At 41.3% G+C, this 21303-nt stretch overlaps 1 protein-coding gene across 1 annotated transcript in view; it reads left to right on the plus strand.

The window, feature by feature from the left end:
- The first annotated feature begins 7477 nt into the window (after nucleotides 1–7477).
- The window catches only part of LOC132821345 (tripartite motif-containing protein 42-like), a 37103-nt gene continuing 23277 nt past the window's right edge, over nucleotides 7478–21303 (plus strand). Inside the window, exons 1-4 of the mRNA XM_060833928.1 lie at nucleotides 7478–7896; nucleotides 15235–15911; nucleotides 17633–17722; nucleotides 20230–20966. Of these exons, the coding sequence (XP_060689911.1) occupies nucleotides 7478–7896; nucleotides 15235–15911; nucleotides 17633–17722; nucleotides 20230–20966 (1923 nt within the window). The remainder of the gene's footprint in view (nucleotides 7897–15234; nucleotides 15912–17632; nucleotides 17723–20229; nucleotides 20967–21303) is intronic.

Consider the following 21303-nt stretch of genomic DNA (forward strand, 5'->3'; position numbering starts at 1 on the left):
GTAAACAGGATGTATGAAGGGGATGAGTTTCTGTAGGTGCAGAGCAAGGCAAGATTAATTAATAAGTACTTTACAATTGTGCTCACAACAGAAGATGCTGACAAAATGTTGGTGGAAGGAAAGGTGATGGAGATAAAGGATGTACTGGTAAAAGGTTGGCTATGCTTATGGTGTTAAATCTCTGGGTTGGAATAGATTGTGACCCTGTTTTGGAAAGAAAGGGAGATGGCAGCTTGCCAAAAACTTCTTGAGATGCAGAAGTGGTATCAGTACTGGAAAGTGGCATTTGGACTTTTTTGTGCTCCACAGTGCCTCACCTCCTCAACTGGTTTTGTGAAAGCACCTGGAATGACAAATAATTTACAGACTTATCAGTTGGTCATATTTTCCAAGTAAACCAAACATGCGATCAGGTTTTGTCATGGACAAATGCAGCAAAAACCAACTAGTAATGGGTTGTTGCATTAGAAATTATCAGGCAACCATTTATCAAGTGTCATCTACAGAATGTGTGGGACCTGTGTGAACTGTGTATCTTCTTATAAAATCAGGATTGAAGAATCATTCATGAACAGCACATGGATTAATCATGAAAAGGTAAATTTGAATATATAATCCAGTGTGAAATCAGGTACAGAAGTCATGAAAACAGAGGGCAAGAAACATTAACATAAGAGAGAGAGAAGAGAGACTTAAAAAATAAAGAAAATAATTATACAGTCACAGAGTCATAGAGATGTACAGCGTGGAAACAGACCCTGCAGTCCAACCCATCCATGCCGACCAGATATCCCAACCCAATTTAATCCCAATTGCCAGTACCCGGCCCATATCCCTCCAAACCCCTTCTATTCATATACCCATCCAAATGCCTCTTAAATGTTGCAACTGTATCAGTCTCCACCACTTCCTCTGGCAGCTCATTCTATACATGTACCACCCTCTGTGTGAAAAAGTTGCCCTTTGGTCTCTTATATCTTTCCCCTCTCACCCTAAACCTATGCCCTCTAGTTCTGGACTCCCCGACCCGATCCATGCCCTTCATAATTTTGTAAACCTCTGTAAGGTTCCGACGCTCCGGAGAAAACAGCCCCAGCCTATTCAGCCTTTCCCTATAGCTCAAATCCTCCAACCCTGGCAACATCCTTGAAACTTTCAAGTTTCACAACATATTTCTGATAGGAAGGAGACCAGAATTACATGCAATATTCCAACAGTGGCCAAACCAATGTCCTGTACAGTCGCAACATGACCTCCCAACTCCTGTACTCAATACTCTGACCAATAAAGGAAAGCATACCAAACACCTTCTTCACTATCCTATCTACCTGTGACTCTACTTGCAAGGAGCTATGAACCTGCACTCCAAGGTCTCTTTGTCCAGCAACATTCCCTAGGACCTTACGATTAAGTGTATAAGTCCTGCTAATTTCCAAAATGCAGAGCCTCACATTTATCTAAATTAAACTCCATCTGCCGCTTCTCAGTCCATTGGCCCATCTGGTCCAGATCCTATTGTAATCTGAGGTAACCCTCTTCACTGTTCACAACACTTCCAAATTTGGTGTCATTTGAAAACTTACTAACTGCATCTCTTATGCTCGCATCCAAATCATTTATGTAAATGACAAAAAGTAGAGGACCCAGCACTGATCCTTGTGGCATCCACTGGTCACAGGCCTCCAGTCTGAAAAACAACCCTCCACCACCACCCTCTGACTTCTACCTTAGAGCCAGTTCTGTATCCAAATGGCTAGTTCTCCCTGTATTCTGAGGGATCTAACCTTGCTAATCAGTCTCCCATGGGGAACCTTGTTGAACGCCTTACTAAAGTCCATATAGACCACATCTACTGCTCTGCCCTCATCAATCTTCTTTGTTACTTCTTCAAAAAACTCTGTCAAGTTTGTGAGACATGATTTCCCACACATAAAGCCATGTTGACTATCCCTAAACAGTCCTTGCCTTTCCAAATACATGTACATCCTGTCCCTCAGGATTCCCTCCAATAACTTGCCCACCACCGACGTCAGGCTCACTGGTCTATAGTTCCCCGGCTTGTCTTTACCACCCTTCTTAAACAGCGGCACCACGTTAGCCAACTTCCAGTCTTCCGGTACCTCACCTGTGACTATCGATGATACAAATATCTCAGCAAGAGGCCCAGCAATCACTTCTCTAGCTTCCCACAGAGTTCTCGGGTATACCTGATCAGGTCCTGGGGATTTATCCATTTTTACCTGTTTCAAGACATCCAGCACTTTCTCCTCTGTAATATGGACATTTTGCAAGATGTCACCATCTATTTCCCTATGTTCTATATCTTCCATATCCTTTCCCACAGTAAATACTGATGCAAAATACTCATTTAGTATCTCCCCATTTTCTGTGGCTCCACACGAAGACAGCCTTGCTGATCTTTGAGGGGCCCTATTCTCTCCCCAGTTACCCTTTTGTCCTTAACGTATTTGTAAAAACTCTTTGGATTCTCCTTAATTCTATTTGCCAAAGCTATCTCAATCCCATTTTTGCCCTCCTGATTTCTCTCTTAAGTATACTCCTACTTCCTTTATACTCTTCTAAGGATTCATTCGATCTATCCTGTCTATACCTTACATATGCTTCCTTCTTTTTCTTAACCAAACACTCAATTTCTTTAGTCATCCAGCATTCCCTACACCTGCCAGCCTTTCCTTTCGCCATAACAGGAATATACTGTCTCTGGATTCTCATTATCTCATTTCTGAAGGCTTCCCATTTTCCAGCCTTCCCTTTACTTGTGAGCATCTGCCCCCAATCAGCTTTTGAAAGTTCTTGCCTAATACCTTCAAAATTGGCCTTTCTCCAATTTAAAATTTCAACTTTAAGATCTGGTCTATCCTTTTCCATCATTATTTTAAATCTAATAGAATTATGGTCGCTGGCCCCAAAGTGCTCCCCCACTGACACTTCAGTCACCTGCCCTCCCTTATTTCCCAAGAGCAAGTCAAGTTTTGCACTTTCTCCAATAGGTACATCCACATACTGAATCAGAAAATTGTCTTGTACACACTTAAATTCCTCACCATCTAAACCCTTAACACCATGGCAGTCCCAGTCTGTGTTTGGAAAGTTAAAATCCCCTACCATAAACACCCTATTTTTCTTACAGATAGCCTAAATCTCCTCACAAGTTTGCTTCTCAATTTCCCTCTGACTATTAGGGAGTATATAATACAATCCCAATTATGTTATCACCCCTTTCTTATTACTCTCCACGCAAATAACTTCCCTGGATGTATTTCCTGGAATATCCTCCCTCAGTACAGCTGCAATGCTATCCCTTATCAAAAATGCCACTCCCCTCCCTCTCTCGCCTCCCTTTCTATCCTTCCTGTAGCATTTGTATCCTGGAACATTAAGCTGCCAGTCCTGCCCATCCCTGAGCCAAGTCTCTGTAATTGCTATGATATCCCAGTCCCATGTTCCTAACCATGCCCTGAGTTTATCTGCCTTCCCTGTCAGGACCCTTGCATTGAAATAAATACAGTTTAATTTATTAGTCCTCCCTTGTCCCTGCCTGCCCTGACTGTTTGACTCGCTTCTGTTCTCAGCTGTACCAGTCTCAGATTGATCTCTTTCCTCACTATCTCCCTGGATCCCACCCCCTCCCTCCCACCTCTCCCTCCCCATCCCGGCCCCCAGTTTAAATCCTCCTGAGCAGGTCTAGCAAATTTCCCTGCCGGTATATTAGTCCCCTTCCAAAACCCCACTCCTGCCTATCACCCTCACCTTGACCTCCTTCCACCTATCACATCTCCATCGCCCCTCCCCCAAGTCCCTCCTCCCTACCTTTTATCTTAGCCTGCTTGGCACACTCTCCTCATTCCTGATGAAGGGCTTATGCCCAAAACGTCGAATTTCCTATTCCTTGGATGCTGCCTAACCTGCTGTGCTTTAACCAGCAACACATTTTCAGCCCCTTCCAATTTAGGTCCAATCTGTCCTCCTTGTACAGGTCACTTCTATCCCAAAAGAGATTCCAATGATCTAAAAATGTGAATCCTTCTCCCATACACCAGCTCCTCAGCCATGCATTCATCTGCTCTCTCCTCCTATTCCTGCCCTCACTAGCTCAGAGCACCGGGAGTAATCCAGATATTACTATTTTTGAGGACCTCCTTTTTAAATTTCTGCCTAACTTTCTGTAATGTCCCTTCAGAATCTCAACCTTTTTCCATCCTATCTCATTTGTTCCAATGTGGACAATGACCTCTTGCTGACCCCTGTCCCCCATGAGAACATTCTGAACCTTCTCTGAGACATCCTTGATCCTGGCACCAGGAAAGCAACTCACCATTCTGCTTTTTCGCTGGTGGCCACAGAAACGTCTGTCTGTACCTCAAACTAGAGAATCTCCTAACACAATTGATCTCTTGGAACCCGACGTACTCCTCATTGCATTAGAGCCAGTTTCAATACCAGAAACGTGGCTGTTCATGCTACGTTCCCCTGAGAATCCATCACTCCCTACATTTTCCAAAACAGCATACCTGTTTGTAATGGGTATATCCACAAAAGACTCCTGCACTAGCTGCCTACCTCTCTTACCTTTCCTGGAGTTAACCCATCTATGTGACTGTATCTGAGACTTTCCCCCCTTCCTATAACTGTTGCTGTTGCAAATCCCTCATTGCTTCTAACTGTCTCTCCAATCGATCCACTCGATCTGATAAGATTCACAGCCAACAGCATTTATGGCAGATATAATCCTCAGTATCCCTTAAACTCTCTTTAAACTCCCACAACTGACAATAAATACATATCACTCTATTAAAGGCCATTTTTGCTCCTTCACAACCTACAGACCCAGAAAATAACACCGTATTATTTCTCTACAAACACTGCCCCAGGTTAAATTAATAATTATGGCTTATATTTTAAGTTTAATCAAGAGACTTATCTCCAAAAACATATAGGAGAAAGTGAAGACTGCAGATCAGAGCTGAAAATGTGTTGCTGGAAAAGCGCAGCAGGTCAGGCAGCATCCAAGGAGCAGGAGAATCGACATTTCAGGCATGAGCCCTTCTTCAGGACACTTCCTGCTCCTTGGATGCTGCCTGACCTACTGTGCTTTTCCGGCAACACATTTTCAGCTCCAAAAACATATAATCAAGAAAGAACCCACTCTACTCACTGCTGCAGATTGTCTGTAGGCCACACTTAAAACAATGATTAACTTATCTGATTCTGTGCTGAACTTTGCCCAACAATTCCTCCAAGACCAGTTGTGAATTTCACTGTTGGTTCATTTTCCCAGACACACTTCAATGTCCAGCGATACATGAATTCAAACAGCAAAGGCAGTTTCTGTGCAGGTTCTCCCTCTCACTCTCCTGCGATGACTTCATCATGTGCTTCTTTTGTCTGTTCTTCTCCCTTTTAAAACTGCTGTTGCTTTGACTTTTTTTCTCAAAAATAATTGAGATATGAAAGAATGATATTTCGTACGCTTAGAAGTTATCATCAATAACAGAAGTTATGAATACTTATTAGAGTTTAAAAAATATTATTAAAACTATTAAAAGGTAGTATTATAATTTCCAAGTACCCTGGTTTTGATGACATACATATAATTTTAAGGTGATATAACGTGCATTGCTATCACCTACTACAAACTCAACAAGTTGTGAGGCATTAGTCCAATGGCTTGTATTCAGTCCAGAGGGGCAGGTGTGGGAGCCAGACACATGAACTTAGTCTCTTAATGAACATTATTTGCATTTATTCTTAACTTCAGATAAAGAACACACTTTATTGTTTCACCTATCCTTATCATACGATTAGCACTCAATGAGAAGAACATGAGCTGCCTGCAGCTCAAAACTTTCATTTTGCCCAGGACTTGAATAAGGTGATCCTGCAAATTATGGTACAGTGGCGCCTTGACATACGAACGACCCCGTTCATGAACAAATCAATTTACGAACAGGATTGTACGTAAAATTTTGCTTCAATGTACGTACGAAATGCAAGGTACGAACGAAGGTATGAACGCAAAAAGCCCGTGTGCGGATTTGCTATGTGCTTGTTGAACACAAAAGCTCTCGGGCCCCGTGTTATCTCATTCAGTTCGTCTTTGGTCCGTGTGTTGTGAACAGCCGTCCAAGCATTCTTACGCTATCCGAACAATGGGAAAAATTGATTCAGTTCGCGAACTTTTCGGTTCGCGAACCGGGTCCCGGAACGGACTAAGTTCATAAGTCGAGACTACTGTACTTACATCTCTACAAATATATTGATTGTGTGGAATCTCAAGACTTACATGTCCAATAATCTGAAAGCAAACAAAACAAATAAAACCTAACCAAAATAACAAAATTAAACCCATACCCAAACTTATACAGTACTATATTCTAAGAATTACATCCTTTTCTAGTCACCAGAATTTAGCTAAAATCTTTAAGTACCACAGACAGATCTAGGAGGAACTATGAGGCTGATTGTTTGGCTGATTAAAATGAACTGAGGTGGCTACAAGTGAGTTGGGTAATTTCATGCCACAGACCAGTGTGTTGGTGTGTTAGTACCATCCTGCCTCCGAAGCATTCTCGGGAAGGTTTTGTCATTGAATAAACAGCTAGCTGCTGAATTCTCCAATCAGCAGGTTGATCCCTCACAGTAGCTGTTTCCCTGACAGGAATGGGTAGCCATGTTTTAACCAACTTGAAGCCCATCCCTCACTGTATCTGTCCACAATGATGGCCAGGCAGCTATGATGTTTTTTTAAAATTGTAGAATGTTGTAAAAGTGCTGAGTGGAGTAATGCAAGACCTTGGAGTTACATTAGAAACAACTGGATGTTTCAGTGGATAAATAAAGCGGGATGCTGGCCTTCCTCATTTATATTTATTTTGTCATCTTTCAGTCCTGGCGATTGGCCTGTCCAATGTTTCAGCCCTTTAGTCTGTCTTCTATGAGTTCTACAAAAGAGTAATGTCCAACTCAGCATTACCTCTGTTTCTCTCTCCTCAGTCGCTGTCAGAACAACTGAGCGTCTCCACTATTTTCTGAGATTAGTTTCAGATTTCTAGCATCCACATAATTTTATTTTTATTTCCTCGATGCCATGTTTGTGATGTCATAAACTTAGTGACATATGTTTTAGGTTTGTGGCCACTTTGTGATGTCGCACATTCTGTGATGCTTGCAACCCCTACCGGTCAGTGTATAATGAATTGGGCAGGGGACTGGAGGGCCACAAAAGTAAGGTTGAGGTTGTTGTGGATTTCAAGGCATTTTAAGAAATTACTGGGGATACCAATTGGATTGCTGACAATCCATCTGTCATTGTTGCGCAGTACTGTGAATTTCATCTTGGCAGCTAGTGGTGTAAGGATTATTGGTGTTAATGAAGAAGAGCTGGCATTTATAGCTAACTGGAATTTAGTTAAGTGCTTACTTACGTCTTCTACAGTTAGTCCCATAGTCATTGGAGATGAATCCATGGTACAAGAATCAGGGGGTAGACAAGCATGCAACAGCTGAAGGTAGCAGAGGAGTTAATCGTGTCTTGACAGATCCTGTAATAGCATCCAGGAGTTCAGGAGCGTTTGACAATGAGGGCTATTTTAAAGGAATTAAGGGAAGTAGCCGGAGAGAAATGATGAAAGATGAAAAGGAAGTAAAGGAAACAAGGGTTGAAGGGGAATTTAGCAAAGGGACACTCATGGATAGTATGAACTTTGAAATGCATGAGTCACCAATATTAGTCAGAGAAACACCAGGTTCTCTTAAACTAGCAGCAGGTGAGAGTAGTATACCATCAAAGTCAATAGAAGGGCCAATGCTTCGTAGGGACAGTGCTACCAACTATTTTTGTTGGAAATCTCCATATGATGACAGAGAAATTTGTTAGTAAGTAGCAGCTTATGTTAATCAATGAATCTTTCCAATAAGAAAAATAGAATTTAGTTTTATAAACCACATGTTTAATTCCAGTACAGACAACTTTGAATATTATGTTGTGTGATTTGCTCTAATTCAATATTTTCACATTCAGTAAGTAATTACACATTACACTGTTTGTTTCTAGGCAGCTAGTTTATGGTTTCCATCAAAAACAATATGAAGCCAAGGAACTTACTTCCTAAAAAAAAGAATCATCCAGGGACTTTGCTAATAAGAATGCAATTTGCCACACTTCATTTTTTAAAAATTACTGGTACAAATTATCCTGTTGATGCCTTTTTGCTTACTTTTTCATAGTACTATACAAATAGTAATTGTGAAAATACAATTTATTTAATGGGATTGTAGAAATACACAAGGTGATACATCGCTTTTCACGCGATGTGGAAAATTTAAAATTGTTGTGGTTCTGTTCGCCGAGCTGGAAGTTTTTGCTGCAAACATTTCGTTCCCTGGCTGGGGAACATCATCAGTGCTATTGGAGCCTCCTGTGAAGCACTGCTTTGATGTTTCTTCCGGTATTTATAGTGGTTTGTTCTTGCCGCTTCCGGGTGTCAGTTTCAGCTGTAGTAGTTTGTATGTGGGGTCCGGGTTGATGTGTCTGTTGATGGATCTTCTTGCCGTTTCCGGGTGTCAGTTTCAGCTGTAGTGGTTTGTATATGGGGTCCAAGTCTATGTGTCTGTTAATGGAGTTTGTGGATGAATGCCATGCCTCTAGGAATTCCCTGGCTGTTCTCTGTCTGGCTTGTCCTATGATGATAGTGTTTTCCCAGTCAAATTCATGTTCCTGGTTGTCTGAGTGTATGGCTACTAGGGATAGCTGGTCATGTCGTTTTGTGGCTAGCTGATGTTCATGGATGCGGATTGTTAGCTGTCTTCCTGTTTGTCCTATATAGTGTTTTGTGCAGTCCTTGCATGGTATTTTGTAAACTACGTTAGTTTGGCTCGTGCTGGCTATTGGGTCCTTCGTTCTAGTGAGTTGTTGTCTGAGTGTGGAAGTTGGCTTGTGTGCTGTTATGAGTCCTAAGGGTCGCAGTAGTCTGGCTGTCAGTTCTGAGACGCTCCTGACGTATGGTAGTGTGGCTAGTCCTTTTGGTTGTGGCATGTCCTCGTTCCGTGGTCTATCTCTTAGGCATCTGGTGATAAAGTTGCGTGGGTATCCGTTTTTGGCGAATACCTTGTATAGGTGTTCCTCTTCCTCTTTTCGCAGTTCTGGTGTACTGCAGTGTGTTGTGGCTCTTTTGAATAGTGTCCTGATGCAGCTTCGTTTGTGTGTGTTGGGGTGGTTACTTTCATAGTTTAACTCCATTAACAGACACATAGACTTGGACCCCATATACAAACCACTACAGCTGAAACTGACATCCGGAAACGGCAAGAAGATCCATCAACAGACACATCAACCCGGACCCCACATACAAACTACTACAGCTGAAACTGACACCTGGAAGCGGCAAGAACAAACCACTATAAATACCGGAAGAAACATCAAAGCAGCGCTTCACAGGAGGCTCCAATAGCACTGATGATGTTCCCTAGCCAGGGAACGAAACGTTTGCAGCAAAAACTTCCAGCTCGGCGAACAGAACCACAACAACGGACACCTGAGCTACAAATCTTCAACCAGACTTTAAAATTTAAAATTGCCTACAAGTCTTCTTCATTGAGACAGAAGGAGATGTTTCACAATGAAAAGCTCACCAAGTCTGATTCTGTGGGGTTGACTTGCATTATTCCCAGCAGCAGGTTTAACAGCTGTCAGACATTTTAATCAAGCTGGAGAGTGATAAGACCTCAGCACCTCCTTGTATTCATCCTCATGAAGTCTGTGGAGGTAAGGCCTGTGGATGACGTTCCCGTCCCATTGGGAATAAAATCTTTTGAAGGCAGCTAATGCACAATGAATGCAAGACCACCGATGTAAATCTAGCAGCAGATTGGGAGGCTTATTATGTGGGAAATGACAGGTAAACCCAATGCAGGGTCAGTTGCAAGCTCCTGGGAAGGGTCCCTTTAATACCAGATTGAGGGATGCAGGATTGAGATTGCTGCTGTTCTCTCTCCTCTTCATAAAACCTTGTCCTGCCTTCATCTGAGCAATGATTCTAGGCTTTGGACGATTTGATCCCAGGGGAAGAGCCCACTGGCACTTCCAAAAAGGCAACATGGTCTCAGTGGTCATAGGCTCTATTCACCATGAGGTTCTGATCTGATTCTAACTTCCAACATGGAAGGAGTCCTTTTTCACTGAATCCAGTAGTCTGTGAAATTGGTGAGTCTGGGTTTGTTACTAAATATCTTCCCAAAGACATTCATTGGCAGTTTACCCAATAATAGTTTTCTCAGTTAGAACTAAGTCTGATTCTAAGATTGTTATAAGCCATTCATCGCTCTTTTACCTTTCACACAGCAAAGACGTGGACCCTTTGATCCAACCAGTCTGTGCCGAACATAATCCCAAACTGAACTAGTCCCACCTGCCTACTCCTGGCCTATATCCTTCCAAACCTTTCCTGTTCTTGTATTTCAGTTGTAAGTGTGCCCACATCCAATACTTCCTTAGGAAGTTTTTTTCACACATGAACCATCCTTCATGTAAAAAAAACTGTCACTTGTATCTTTTTTAATATGTCTCTCCTCTTACCTTAAAAATATGCCCCCAGTCTTGAAATCTCCCAGCAACCATTAACTGATCAATACCCCTCACGAAAACTCTAGGTCACCTGTTAACCTCCTACACTCCAGTGGAAAAAGTTCCAGCCTATCTTTATTATTTAATTAAACCTTTCATACCAAGCAACATCCTGGTAAACCTCTTCTGAACCCTTTTTATCTGAATAATACCATTCTTAAAATGGGCAATCAGAACTGGACACAGTACTCCAGAATAGACCTCATCAATGTCCTGTACAAGCTCAGCAAGACTGCCCAACTCCAGTATCAAAGGTTTAGAGCAGTGAAGGCATACTCGCTAAATGCCTTTTTAATCACCCTGTCCAAGTGTGATGCAAACTTCAAAGAATTACACGCCTGAACCCCAATGTCTCTTTGTTCTACAATACTACCTAAGACCCTACCGTTAATTGTATAAGCCCAACCCTTGTTAGTTGCACCAAAATGTAATACCTCATGTCAATACAGATAGAATTCTATCTGCCATTTTTCAGCCCATTGACCATTTGATGAAGATCCCTTTGTAACGTTAGAAAACCTTCTTCACTGTCTACTATGCCACCAATTTTGTTGCCGTCCACAAACTTTACTAACCATGCTTTCTATATTCTCATCCAAATCATTTTTAATAAATGACAAACAAAAGAGAACCCAGACCCAATCTCTGTGGAAAACCTTTGGTGACAGGCCTACAGTCCAAAAATCAACCTCCCACCATTACTTTTTGTCCCCTGCTGTGAAACCAATCAAAGATCCAACTGGCAAGCTCATCCTGAATCCCAGTGACCTGACGTTACAAATGACTCTACTGTGCAGAACCTTGTCAAAGTAAACAACATTTACTGTTCTGCCCTCAACATTTTTAATAATTTCCTTTTGTTTTCCCGTGTGTGTGTGTGTGCGCGTGTGCTTGTGTTGGGGCGTGGGGTTCATGTTGCTGAGGGTCTCTGGCCTATCTTTATCCCTCACATCCTGATAACTATTCTATGAATGTTTTAGGTTTGATGTGTGCTATGCAACTGTGAAGCTCTCAATGTGTTAATTAAAACTGTGTTAAATAATCAGTTGTCAAGTCGAAATGGACAGGGGCCAGCGACCATAATTCTATTAGATTTAAAATAGTGATGGGAAAGGATGGACCAGATCTAAAAGTTGAAGTTCTAAATCGGAGAAAGGCCAATTTTGACTGTATTAGGCAAGAACTTTCAAAAGTTGATTGGGGACAGATGTTCACAGGTAAAGGGACGGCTGGAAAATGGGAAGCCTTCAGAAATGAGATAACAAGAATCCAGATAAAGTACATTTCCTGTCAGGGTGAAAGGAAAGGCTGGTAGGTATGGGGAATGCTGGATGACTATAGAAATTGAGGGTTTGGTTAAGAAAAAGAAGGAAGCATATGTAAGATATAGACAGGATAGATCGAGTGAATCCTTAGAAGAGTATAAAAGAATTAGGAGTATACTTAAGAGGGAAATCAGGAGGGCAAAAATGGGACATGAGATAGCTCTGGCAAATATAATTTAAGGAGAATCTAAAGAGTTTTTACAAATATATTAAGGACAAAAGGGTAACTAGGGAGAGAATAGGGCCCCTCAAAGATCAGCAAGGCGGACTTTGTATGGAGCTGCAGAAATTGGGGGAGATACTAAATGAGTATTGTGCATCAGTATTTACTGTGGAAAAGGATATGGAAGATATAGAACATAGGGAATTAGATAATTACATTTTGCAAAATGTCCAGATTACAGCGGAGGAAGTGCTGGATGTCTTGAAATGGGTAAAGGTGGATAAATCCCCAGGACCTGATCAGGTATACCCGAGAACTCTGTGGGAAGCTAGAGAAGTGATTGCTGGGCCTCTTGCTGAGATGTTTGTATCATCAATAGTCACAGGTGAAGTGCTGGAAGACTGGAGGTTGGCAAACGTGGTGCCACTGTTTAAGAAGGGCGGTAAAGACAAGCCAGGGAACTATAGACCAGTGAGCCTGACCTCAGTGGTGGGCAAGTTTTTGGAGGGAATTCTGAGGGACAGGATGTACATGTATTTGCAAAGGCAAGGACTGATTAGGGATAGTCAACATGGTTTTGTGCATGGGAAATCATGTCTCACAAACTTGATTGAGTTTTTGAAGAGGTAACAAAGAGGATTGATGAGGGCAGAGTGGTAGATGTGGTCTATATGGACTTCAGTAAGGCATTCAACAAGGTTCCCCATGGGAGACTGATTAGCAAGGTAAGATTTCACGGAATACAGGGAGAACTAGCCATTTGGATACAGAACTGGCTCTAAGGTAGAAGACAGAGGGTGGTGGTGGAGGATTGTTTTTCAGACTGGAGACCTGTGACCAGTGGAGTGCCACAAGAATCGGTGCTGGGTCTTCTACTTTTTGTCATTTACATAAATGATTTGGATGCAGGCATAAGAGATACAGTTAGTAAGTTTGCAGATGACATCAAAGTTGGAGGTGTAGTGGACAGCGAAGAGGGTTACCTCAGATTACAATAGAATATTGACCAGCTGGGCCAATGGGCTGAGAAGTGGCAGATGGAGGTTAATTTAGATAAATGCGAGGTGCTGCATTTTGGGAAAGCAAATCTTAGCAGGACTTATACACTTAATGGTAAGTTCCTGAGGATTGTTACTAAACAAAGAGACCTTGGAGTGCAGGTTCATAGCTCCTTGAAAGTGGAGATGCAGGTTGATAGGATAGTGAAGAAGGCATTTGGTATGCTTTCCTTTATTGATCAGAGTATTGAGTACAGGAGTTGTGAGGTCAGGTTGCAGCTGTACAGGACATTGGGGGTTAGGCCAGTGTTGGAATATTGCGTGCAATTCTGGTCTCCTTCCTATCGGAAAGATGTTGTAAAACTTGAAAGATGTTCAGAAAAGATTTACAAGGATGATGCCAGGGTTGGAGGATTTGAGCTCTGGGGAGAGGCTGAACAGGCTGGGGCTGTTTTCCCTGGAGCATCGGAGGCTGAGGGGTGACCTTATAGAGGTTTACAAAACTATGAGGAGCATGGATGGGGTAAAGCGGCAAAGTCTTTTCCCTGGGGTGGGGGAGTCCAGAACTAGAGGGCATAGGTTTAGGGTGAGAGGGGAAAGATATAAAAGCGACCGAAGGGGCAACTTTTTCCACGCAGAGGGAGTTATATGTATGGAAAGAGCTGCCAGAGGAAGTATTGGAGGCTGGTACAATTGTCACTTAAGAGGCATTTAGATGGGTATATGAATATGAAGGGTTTGGAGGGATATGGGCCGGGTGCTGGCAGGTGGAACTAGATTGGGTTGGGATATCTGGTCGGCATGGACAGGTTGGACCGAAGGGTCTGTTTCCATGCTGTACATCTCTATGACTCTAGTGTGATCTCTTATTTCTCTTTGGCTTAATATTTCATCTGTAAGATACCTTAATATTTACATTTTTTTCAATTGCTCTGTGGTGGTGCACTCACCCATCAGTGGTCTCAATCCCGACCCTTGAGATATCTGTATACAATCAGTAAGGTATAGTAACTACATGAACAACTAATCCTTTGGAGTTGTTATTTTACAGATGAGATAGTAAAGCAAGTTCCTGTCCTTTCCCTCTGTTAGATGTAAAAGCTCTCACTGTGCTAAACTGGTAAAAAAAAGTGTATATTCTTGTTTTATTAATTCCTTAACCAAGGCCATCGAATATCAGATTACCTTACCTAGTCATTTATTAATACCGTTCATGGAACCAAGCTCTGTTTTATAAAAACGCGACTGCGTTTCACATACGAAGCTGAAAAAAAATGTGCTAGCTACAAAATTCTGAGAGATAGCCCAAGATCATGGAGATGTTATATAAATTCCTCCCTTTTCTTAAATATATTCAGAGGAAAATAAAAGATAAAATGCTGTGGATGTTCTGCCCTGGCTTGGTGATGTCTTCATTCCAACTTCAGAAGAGTATTTCCCATTGCACTGATAATAATATTTTCACAACCTAGCTGCTTTTTCTGAAAACCCTGCTTTAGTGTAATTGACAAATTTTAGTTGCATTAGTTTAGGAATGTGACGTGAATTTATCCAACTGGGAGCTAGGTGGGACTGACAAAACGCCCATTTCACCTTATGACCCTTGCAGCCTCCAGAGAATGGAAAATTTCAATTAGTTTGACTCATTAGTGTCAGACGGCAGGATAAAACTATTATGCCAGTTCAGTTGCCTTTTTATTTTTAGAAAGTATTTAGATTGAACCTGATTTTCTTGATTATCTGAGTCATGTGAATCATTGCTATGGTTAATAAACTTTACAACAGCAGAACATTACTTTCCTATATTTTATACAGATTGATTATTCTATAGTTTATGGAGTTAAAAATCACGCAACACCAGGTTAAAGCCCAACAGGTCTAACTGGAAGCACAGTAGCTTTTGGAGCGCCGCTCCTTCATCAGGTGTTTGTGCGACTTTTAACTTTGTACACCTCAGTCCAACACCGGCATCTCCAAATCAAAGTTTGTGGATGTATGGATTTCAGCCCCAAAGGAAAAAGCGAATCATTGAAGCCTTTAATGTAGGATGCAATAATCAATTTAATAATGATTATTAAATGAAATGTGTCTTTTTTTATTTTCCAGCCCGAGCAATTCACAAAGTCTATATTTTAAACGCAAAAAGAAACAATTGAAGCCACCAATATATGACGAACTCACTTGCCCAGTTTGCAGAAAGCTGTACTCAAAAGCGCAATTACTGCCATGCAACCACAGCATTTGTGAACACTGCATTCCAAGACAAAAGACCATATCCAACAAGGGTGTGAAGAAGCACGCTATTGTCACATGTCCAGTCTGCCGCGAGAATCACTATTTTGCCAGCACTGAAAAAGTCAAGTTCCCTGAGAACTTCCTGCTCAACGAGATACTCAACAGGTTGGAAAAGCGGCGCAAAAAATCATCAAAGAAGAAAGCAGCCGGAAGACAACCTTATTGCCAACTTTGTGAATCGAAAAATAGACAGATTGCGATGAAGAAATGCGAAACCTGTGATCTAAATTTCTGCAGGGACTGTTTAAAACAGCACGACAAAACTTACACGGACCATAATTTTCGCGATCCTTCAGGTGGGGAGCCGCTGATGAAGTGTTTCCACCATCCTGATTCAAATCTGTCAATGTTTTGTCTGTCTGACAAGATTCCAATATGTGATGAGTGTAGTAAAGAAAAACACAAAGATCACCCAACGAGTACCTTGCAAGACGCATTCAAGGACCAAACAATTCATCTATTTCACATTATTGCAAAATATGGCAAAGGTGGGTGTCATTTCTGAAATTTTCTTTTGTTCACAGAAACAGTTACCATTGGTGGTTGATGCCGCCCCTTCTGATCGGAAGACAGTCACTGCAGTAATGTATTCAGGAATATGTACGACAGGACCACACAACTAATAATGCACCGCCCTACCCGGGAATCACTAGAAAGTTTGAACTTTCAACAGGCAATTCCCCCCTTGTCTGGAATCCTCCAGAGGACGCTACGAATTTGAATTAGAGTTAGAGAATGAATTTGAAAGGTTCTGTCTTATTTACCTGAATGGTTATCAAATAAATTGTAAAACCTCCTCCAACTCCCTTCTCTAAAACTGACACCCCTAACTCCCCACAGACCATTCCCCACTGCCAACCCTAACAACCCCATGACACTCCCTTCCCCAGTTCATGGTCGTCTGACCACCTGCCCTGAGTCAACAGCCTCTACACTCTCCCAAATGTGATCTGAACCAAACACTCCCAATTTGGCTCCTGCTGACTTGAAATCTACCAAGCTGACAAGACCCTAATCTCAATGCCCACATGTACCTTGAACCAACCAAGCCAACTCAACATCTCTCAGACTGCCCTGAACCCCACCCCCACAATGATCCAACACCATCATATAACCACCCCTGACTCAAACCAACCTGATATCATGCTGAGCCAACACATCTAAAACTCCCCTAAGCCACCCTACAACCCTCAGATTGCTACCTGTCACCCTAGCCATCACCAATTTATTGTTCACTTTTACTCTTCCCACTTACTTGCAAACACATCCTTTTACACACCCACTAGCCTATCCTCACCCAATCACTTACCATGCACACTTGCATTATCTAGGTAGCTTGTTAAAGATGCTTTGGATCTTTTAACTCCGGAATACCTACTTCTGCTTCTATCAAGTCTGTTCTACCATTCAATGAGATCATGGCTGATCTGATAATTTTCCTGAAGAAGGGCTTATGCCCGAAATGTTGAATTTCCTGTTCCTTGGATGCTGCCTGACCTGCTGCATTTTTCCAGCAATACATTTTCAGCTCTGATCTCCAGCATCTGCAGACCTCACTTTCTTCTGATCTGATAATTCTCAGCTTCACTTGTCTGAGTTTTCCCTACAACCTTTTATTCCCTGACTAATTAAAAATCTGTCTGTCTCAGCCTTGAATTTACTTAATGATCCAGTCTTGACAACTGGTAAAACAATACATGATTCACCTCCATCTGAAAGAAGAATTTCCTCTGCATCTGTCTTAAATGTTTGACCTTTTATTTCTGGAAATTATGCGCTCTGTCCTAGACTCTGCTAGAAGGGGAATGAACTCTGAGAATATGCTAATGATTCAGTCAGTCCAATTTTCTTTCTGTATTCCAATAACAACAGGTCCAAACTACTCAACCACTCCTTATAAGACAATCCTTCCATCAGCTTAGTGAACCTTCTCATGATCGCCTTCAATGCCAATATATCTTTGCTTAGATAAAAGGCCTAAAACCCGTTTCTCAATATTCCAGTGTGGTTTGAGTAGTGCCAGTATGGATTTAGCAAAAGCTCCCTACTTTTATATTCCGTTCCCTTAAAAATAAAGCCAAATGTTTCATTTACTTTTCCTTTTATTACTCACTGAACTTGGATGCTTTATTTCACTCATGGGTGAGGGCTCCCAAGTACCTCTCTTCTATAGCTTTCCGCAATCTTTCTCCATTTCAACTATATTCAGCTCGTCTTCTTCCTGCCAAAGTACATAACCAGCTGCTGAAGCTTGCTCCACCATTTAGTACAATCAAGGCTGATTTCATCTTGGCCTCAGGTAAACTTTCTTGCCTACTCTCCATAACACTTCAATCCATTACTAATTAAAAGTCTGTCTTTCTCCTCAAATTCACTCAACGTCCTGGAATCCACCACACTTTTGAGAAATGATATTTTTCTTCATCTGTTTTAAATCTGCTACCCCTTATCCTAGAATTATGACCTCTGTTGTAGATTGCCTCATATGAGGCAACATGCTGTCTATGTCTACTTTGTCAATCCCTTTTGGCATTGTTTTACCTTAATTAGATGATAAACCATATCCAATAGTATGGGCTCTTACCTTATCAAGTTGCCTAATGTGAGGGACCTTCTGAATGTCACATTCACTGCTTCCCCTTTATTATTCTCTTTGTTAACACCTCAAAGAATTCTAGTAAACATGTCAGATTTGATTTCCCCTTCATGAAGCACACTGGCTTTGCTTGATCATTTATGTATTTCTACATGCACTGCTATTTAAACATTTATAATAAATTTTAAAGTTGTCCCAACAACATGCTAACTGACCTTTAGTTACCTTGTTTTGCCACCAATGTCAAAAGAGGTATGGTTTGACCTCCAGCATTGATCCTACGCTGCAATGGAAGGCTCCCAGCTCAGGAATGCTGTATGGTTCTCAGGAATAACATTCATCTTCTTTATTTCCTGAATGGTTAAATGTAGAGTATTCAAAGTAGGAAATGCAGTTACCTTAATATTACAAGCTTCAATATCCTTATGCCATGACCAATGAATCCATTGTTGATTGCTGGGAAAAAAAAAATCTGGTTCACTAATGTCCTTTAGAGAAGGAAACTGCCATCCTCCCCTGGTCTGGCCTACATGTGACTACAGGTTTAGTTGGACAATCTTGGACATTTGCCTAGGTGGACTAGACATTCTGAGGGTGTCCTTGCCAGATGGGACCCTCTTAGGCTTGAACTTCCATAATTTGGAAGGGGGTAGGTATGATAGAGATGGAGGACGCAATCATTTCTGCAGTGTCCAGAAAGGAAACTTTTAAGAGGTCTATGTGTTGTTCTTTCTCGGTCTCCTAGCACCACCCAGCTGCCTTGAGGAAAGGTTATCTGGAGTGAGTTCAACTCACCCGTCCTCCCCCCTACCTTCCATTGTGAGGAGTAACAGATATGGTTGATAAAGTATAGGGGAATCATCAATTAAAAGCTTCCATTTTGTAAGTCCCAATTTTGCAATAATAGTTTGCCTTCCAAATTTAAAATGGCAGTTGCAGTCGCAACGACTGTGAGAATAAATTAAAAAATACAGGCTCTCAGCATAACCTTGGAGATGTTGCCTCTCAGACTGAGCTGTTGTCATCCTTAATGAATATAATATTGAAACCTGCTTTTCTTTATCTACTCTTACACATGATAATAGCATCAGATGTAGTAACATTTAAATCAATAGCTTTGTTTGACTTATGTGAACAACATTAGGTGTATTGATTATCTACTTTTGAGTTATGAGACTTTAACTAGAGGTAGTAACATTACATTGTGTGGGACTGAAACATGTGAAATAGTTATGCACATAAGGGCTATAAAATATATTGCCTTTTTGCTAGAAATCAGAGATCTGTCATTAGTCCATCCAGAAATATCTTGATTGCTACGCTGGACTATAGACTAGTGATCTCTCACTGGCTTAATCAAGACAAAGTGTGTTGAAATTGAAACTTTTGTGTGGTCCGAGATATCTTGAGTCGACAGGATAATGAAGACCAGGTCTGTGTGCTTATCTAGCAGGCTCTGAGAGTGCTGCACCTGGTCACTACTAAAGTCTCCACTGAAGCAGCCATGCAATTGCATGCTTGAGATGGTGAAGTCCCCAAGGATAGCTGCAGCCATGCAGCCTCTAGGCTATGAGGGCCATAGCTTCCCACATAACTGTCTGTCACTCTTGTCCGTCCTTGTGCATCCTGACAAAGTCCCTGTCAGGTCCTGTCTCACCTGGTACTGAGCATGTGCCTGGTCTCTGGTAATCATTTGAGTGAAGTCACACAAGAATCACTTTGACAAAAGCCTTCATTGTGATGCTGAGGACAAAGATGTCCCCAGTAGTTGTTGCAATCACCTGCATTGCCTCTTCTTTTCTATAACATGATGAGAGATGTGCTGTGTACTTCCTGTGCGACAGATCCTTCTCTCCAATATGAAGAGGAGGGAGTGGAGTTATTTCAGCAGCTTCGATGCTGGATCTGCCTGTGAGTACATTGACAGTTGGATCCAGGAACTGTATTCCAACAATTGTCAATATTTTTATTAAGATTAGAGGGTTGAGAGCTGCTTCAGTTTTAACTGAGCTAAATTTTCTGGAGCTTAAACAATATAATAGCCCATGCAAGAACTACCATACGTATGTCTACTGTCTAGATTTGGGCACTTCTTAGACTGAAAAGTATGTAAAATGGAAATTTATTAATAGATTTCCATTCACATACAATCCTTGCGACACTGAATTCAAGCACTGTTTTCTAACCCACTGTGTTATTTTGTCTTTCAGTTAAGGATGAAAGTGAAAATGATATGCTGAGGCTGAGCATTTTCAAATCCAAACTCCAAGAGAGTAGAACTGAGTTTCAGAAGGAGCTCTCTAATGGATTTAAGCTTTTACATGATCAACTCAAACAGAAAGAGGCCCAGGTTAAAGAAATTTATGAGAATGGGTTAAATCTTAAGATAGCGAATATAAACCATTATATGGAAGCAACAGCTAAAGAAGTGTTAGGATTGGAAGGTTTAATCCAATATGCCAAGGAAGCAGTAAAGGAAATGAATCAATTTGTCCTTCTGCAAACTGTTAGCCATTTAATAGAACAGCTGAGGATGAAAGTGGCTGATATTAATATATCTGGGCACAAACTAATAACAAACTCTACTGAGCCATATAAATTGGATTTTGAAAGCATTTTGGCTCAAATGAATGAGATTTTTTCACCAGTTACAAAACATTTTGAATTGTTCAAAGACCACAAAGCTTCCCCCGTTGATAAGAAGATAGAAACAAGTGTCTCTATAAAGAAGCCAACAGAGATTAAGGAGACAGAAAGAATCTCAGTCCTATCAGAGGAGTCCAATGGAAACATGACTGAAACTCAGCAAGAAAGTGGCGCAAGCTTTGAAAGTGAACGTAGTGTAGACAGAAAATCATCAAAAACAAGCCAAGAAGAGACAACAAATTCTGATGTAGTTGTGCCACCAACTATTTACCATCATACTGTGCAGGGAAATACAGCCAAGGTAAGGTGCAAATGCAACTTTCAGATTATTCTACACTATATATGGAGTAAAGATCCTTTGACAAAAAGGAAATCATGTTTGACAAATTTATTAGCTTTTGAAGATTTAACTAGTAGGGTTAAACATGGAGGAATTAGTGGATGTATTGTATTTGAATTTTCAGAAGCTTTTCAGTAGTACTCATTAGATTTGGATAGAGTGTTAATATGTCAGCTTAGACTGAGGATTGGCTAACAGCCAGAGAGCAGAGAATAGTACTACATGGGTCAATGTCAGAAAGCCATTATGTGATTGGACTTAAAGATGGAATATGGAATATTTTGTGGAGTAACATGGA

Source organism: Hemiscyllium ocellatum, chromosome 13, assembly GCF_020745735.1.
Source record: "Hemiscyllium ocellatum isolate sHemOce1 chromosome 13, sHemOce1.pat.X.cur, whole genome shotgun sequence".
In the NCBI taxonomy this organism is placed as follows: Eukaryota; Metazoa; Chordata; class Chondrichthyes; order Orectolobiformes; family Hemiscylliidae; genus Hemiscyllium; species Hemiscyllium ocellatum.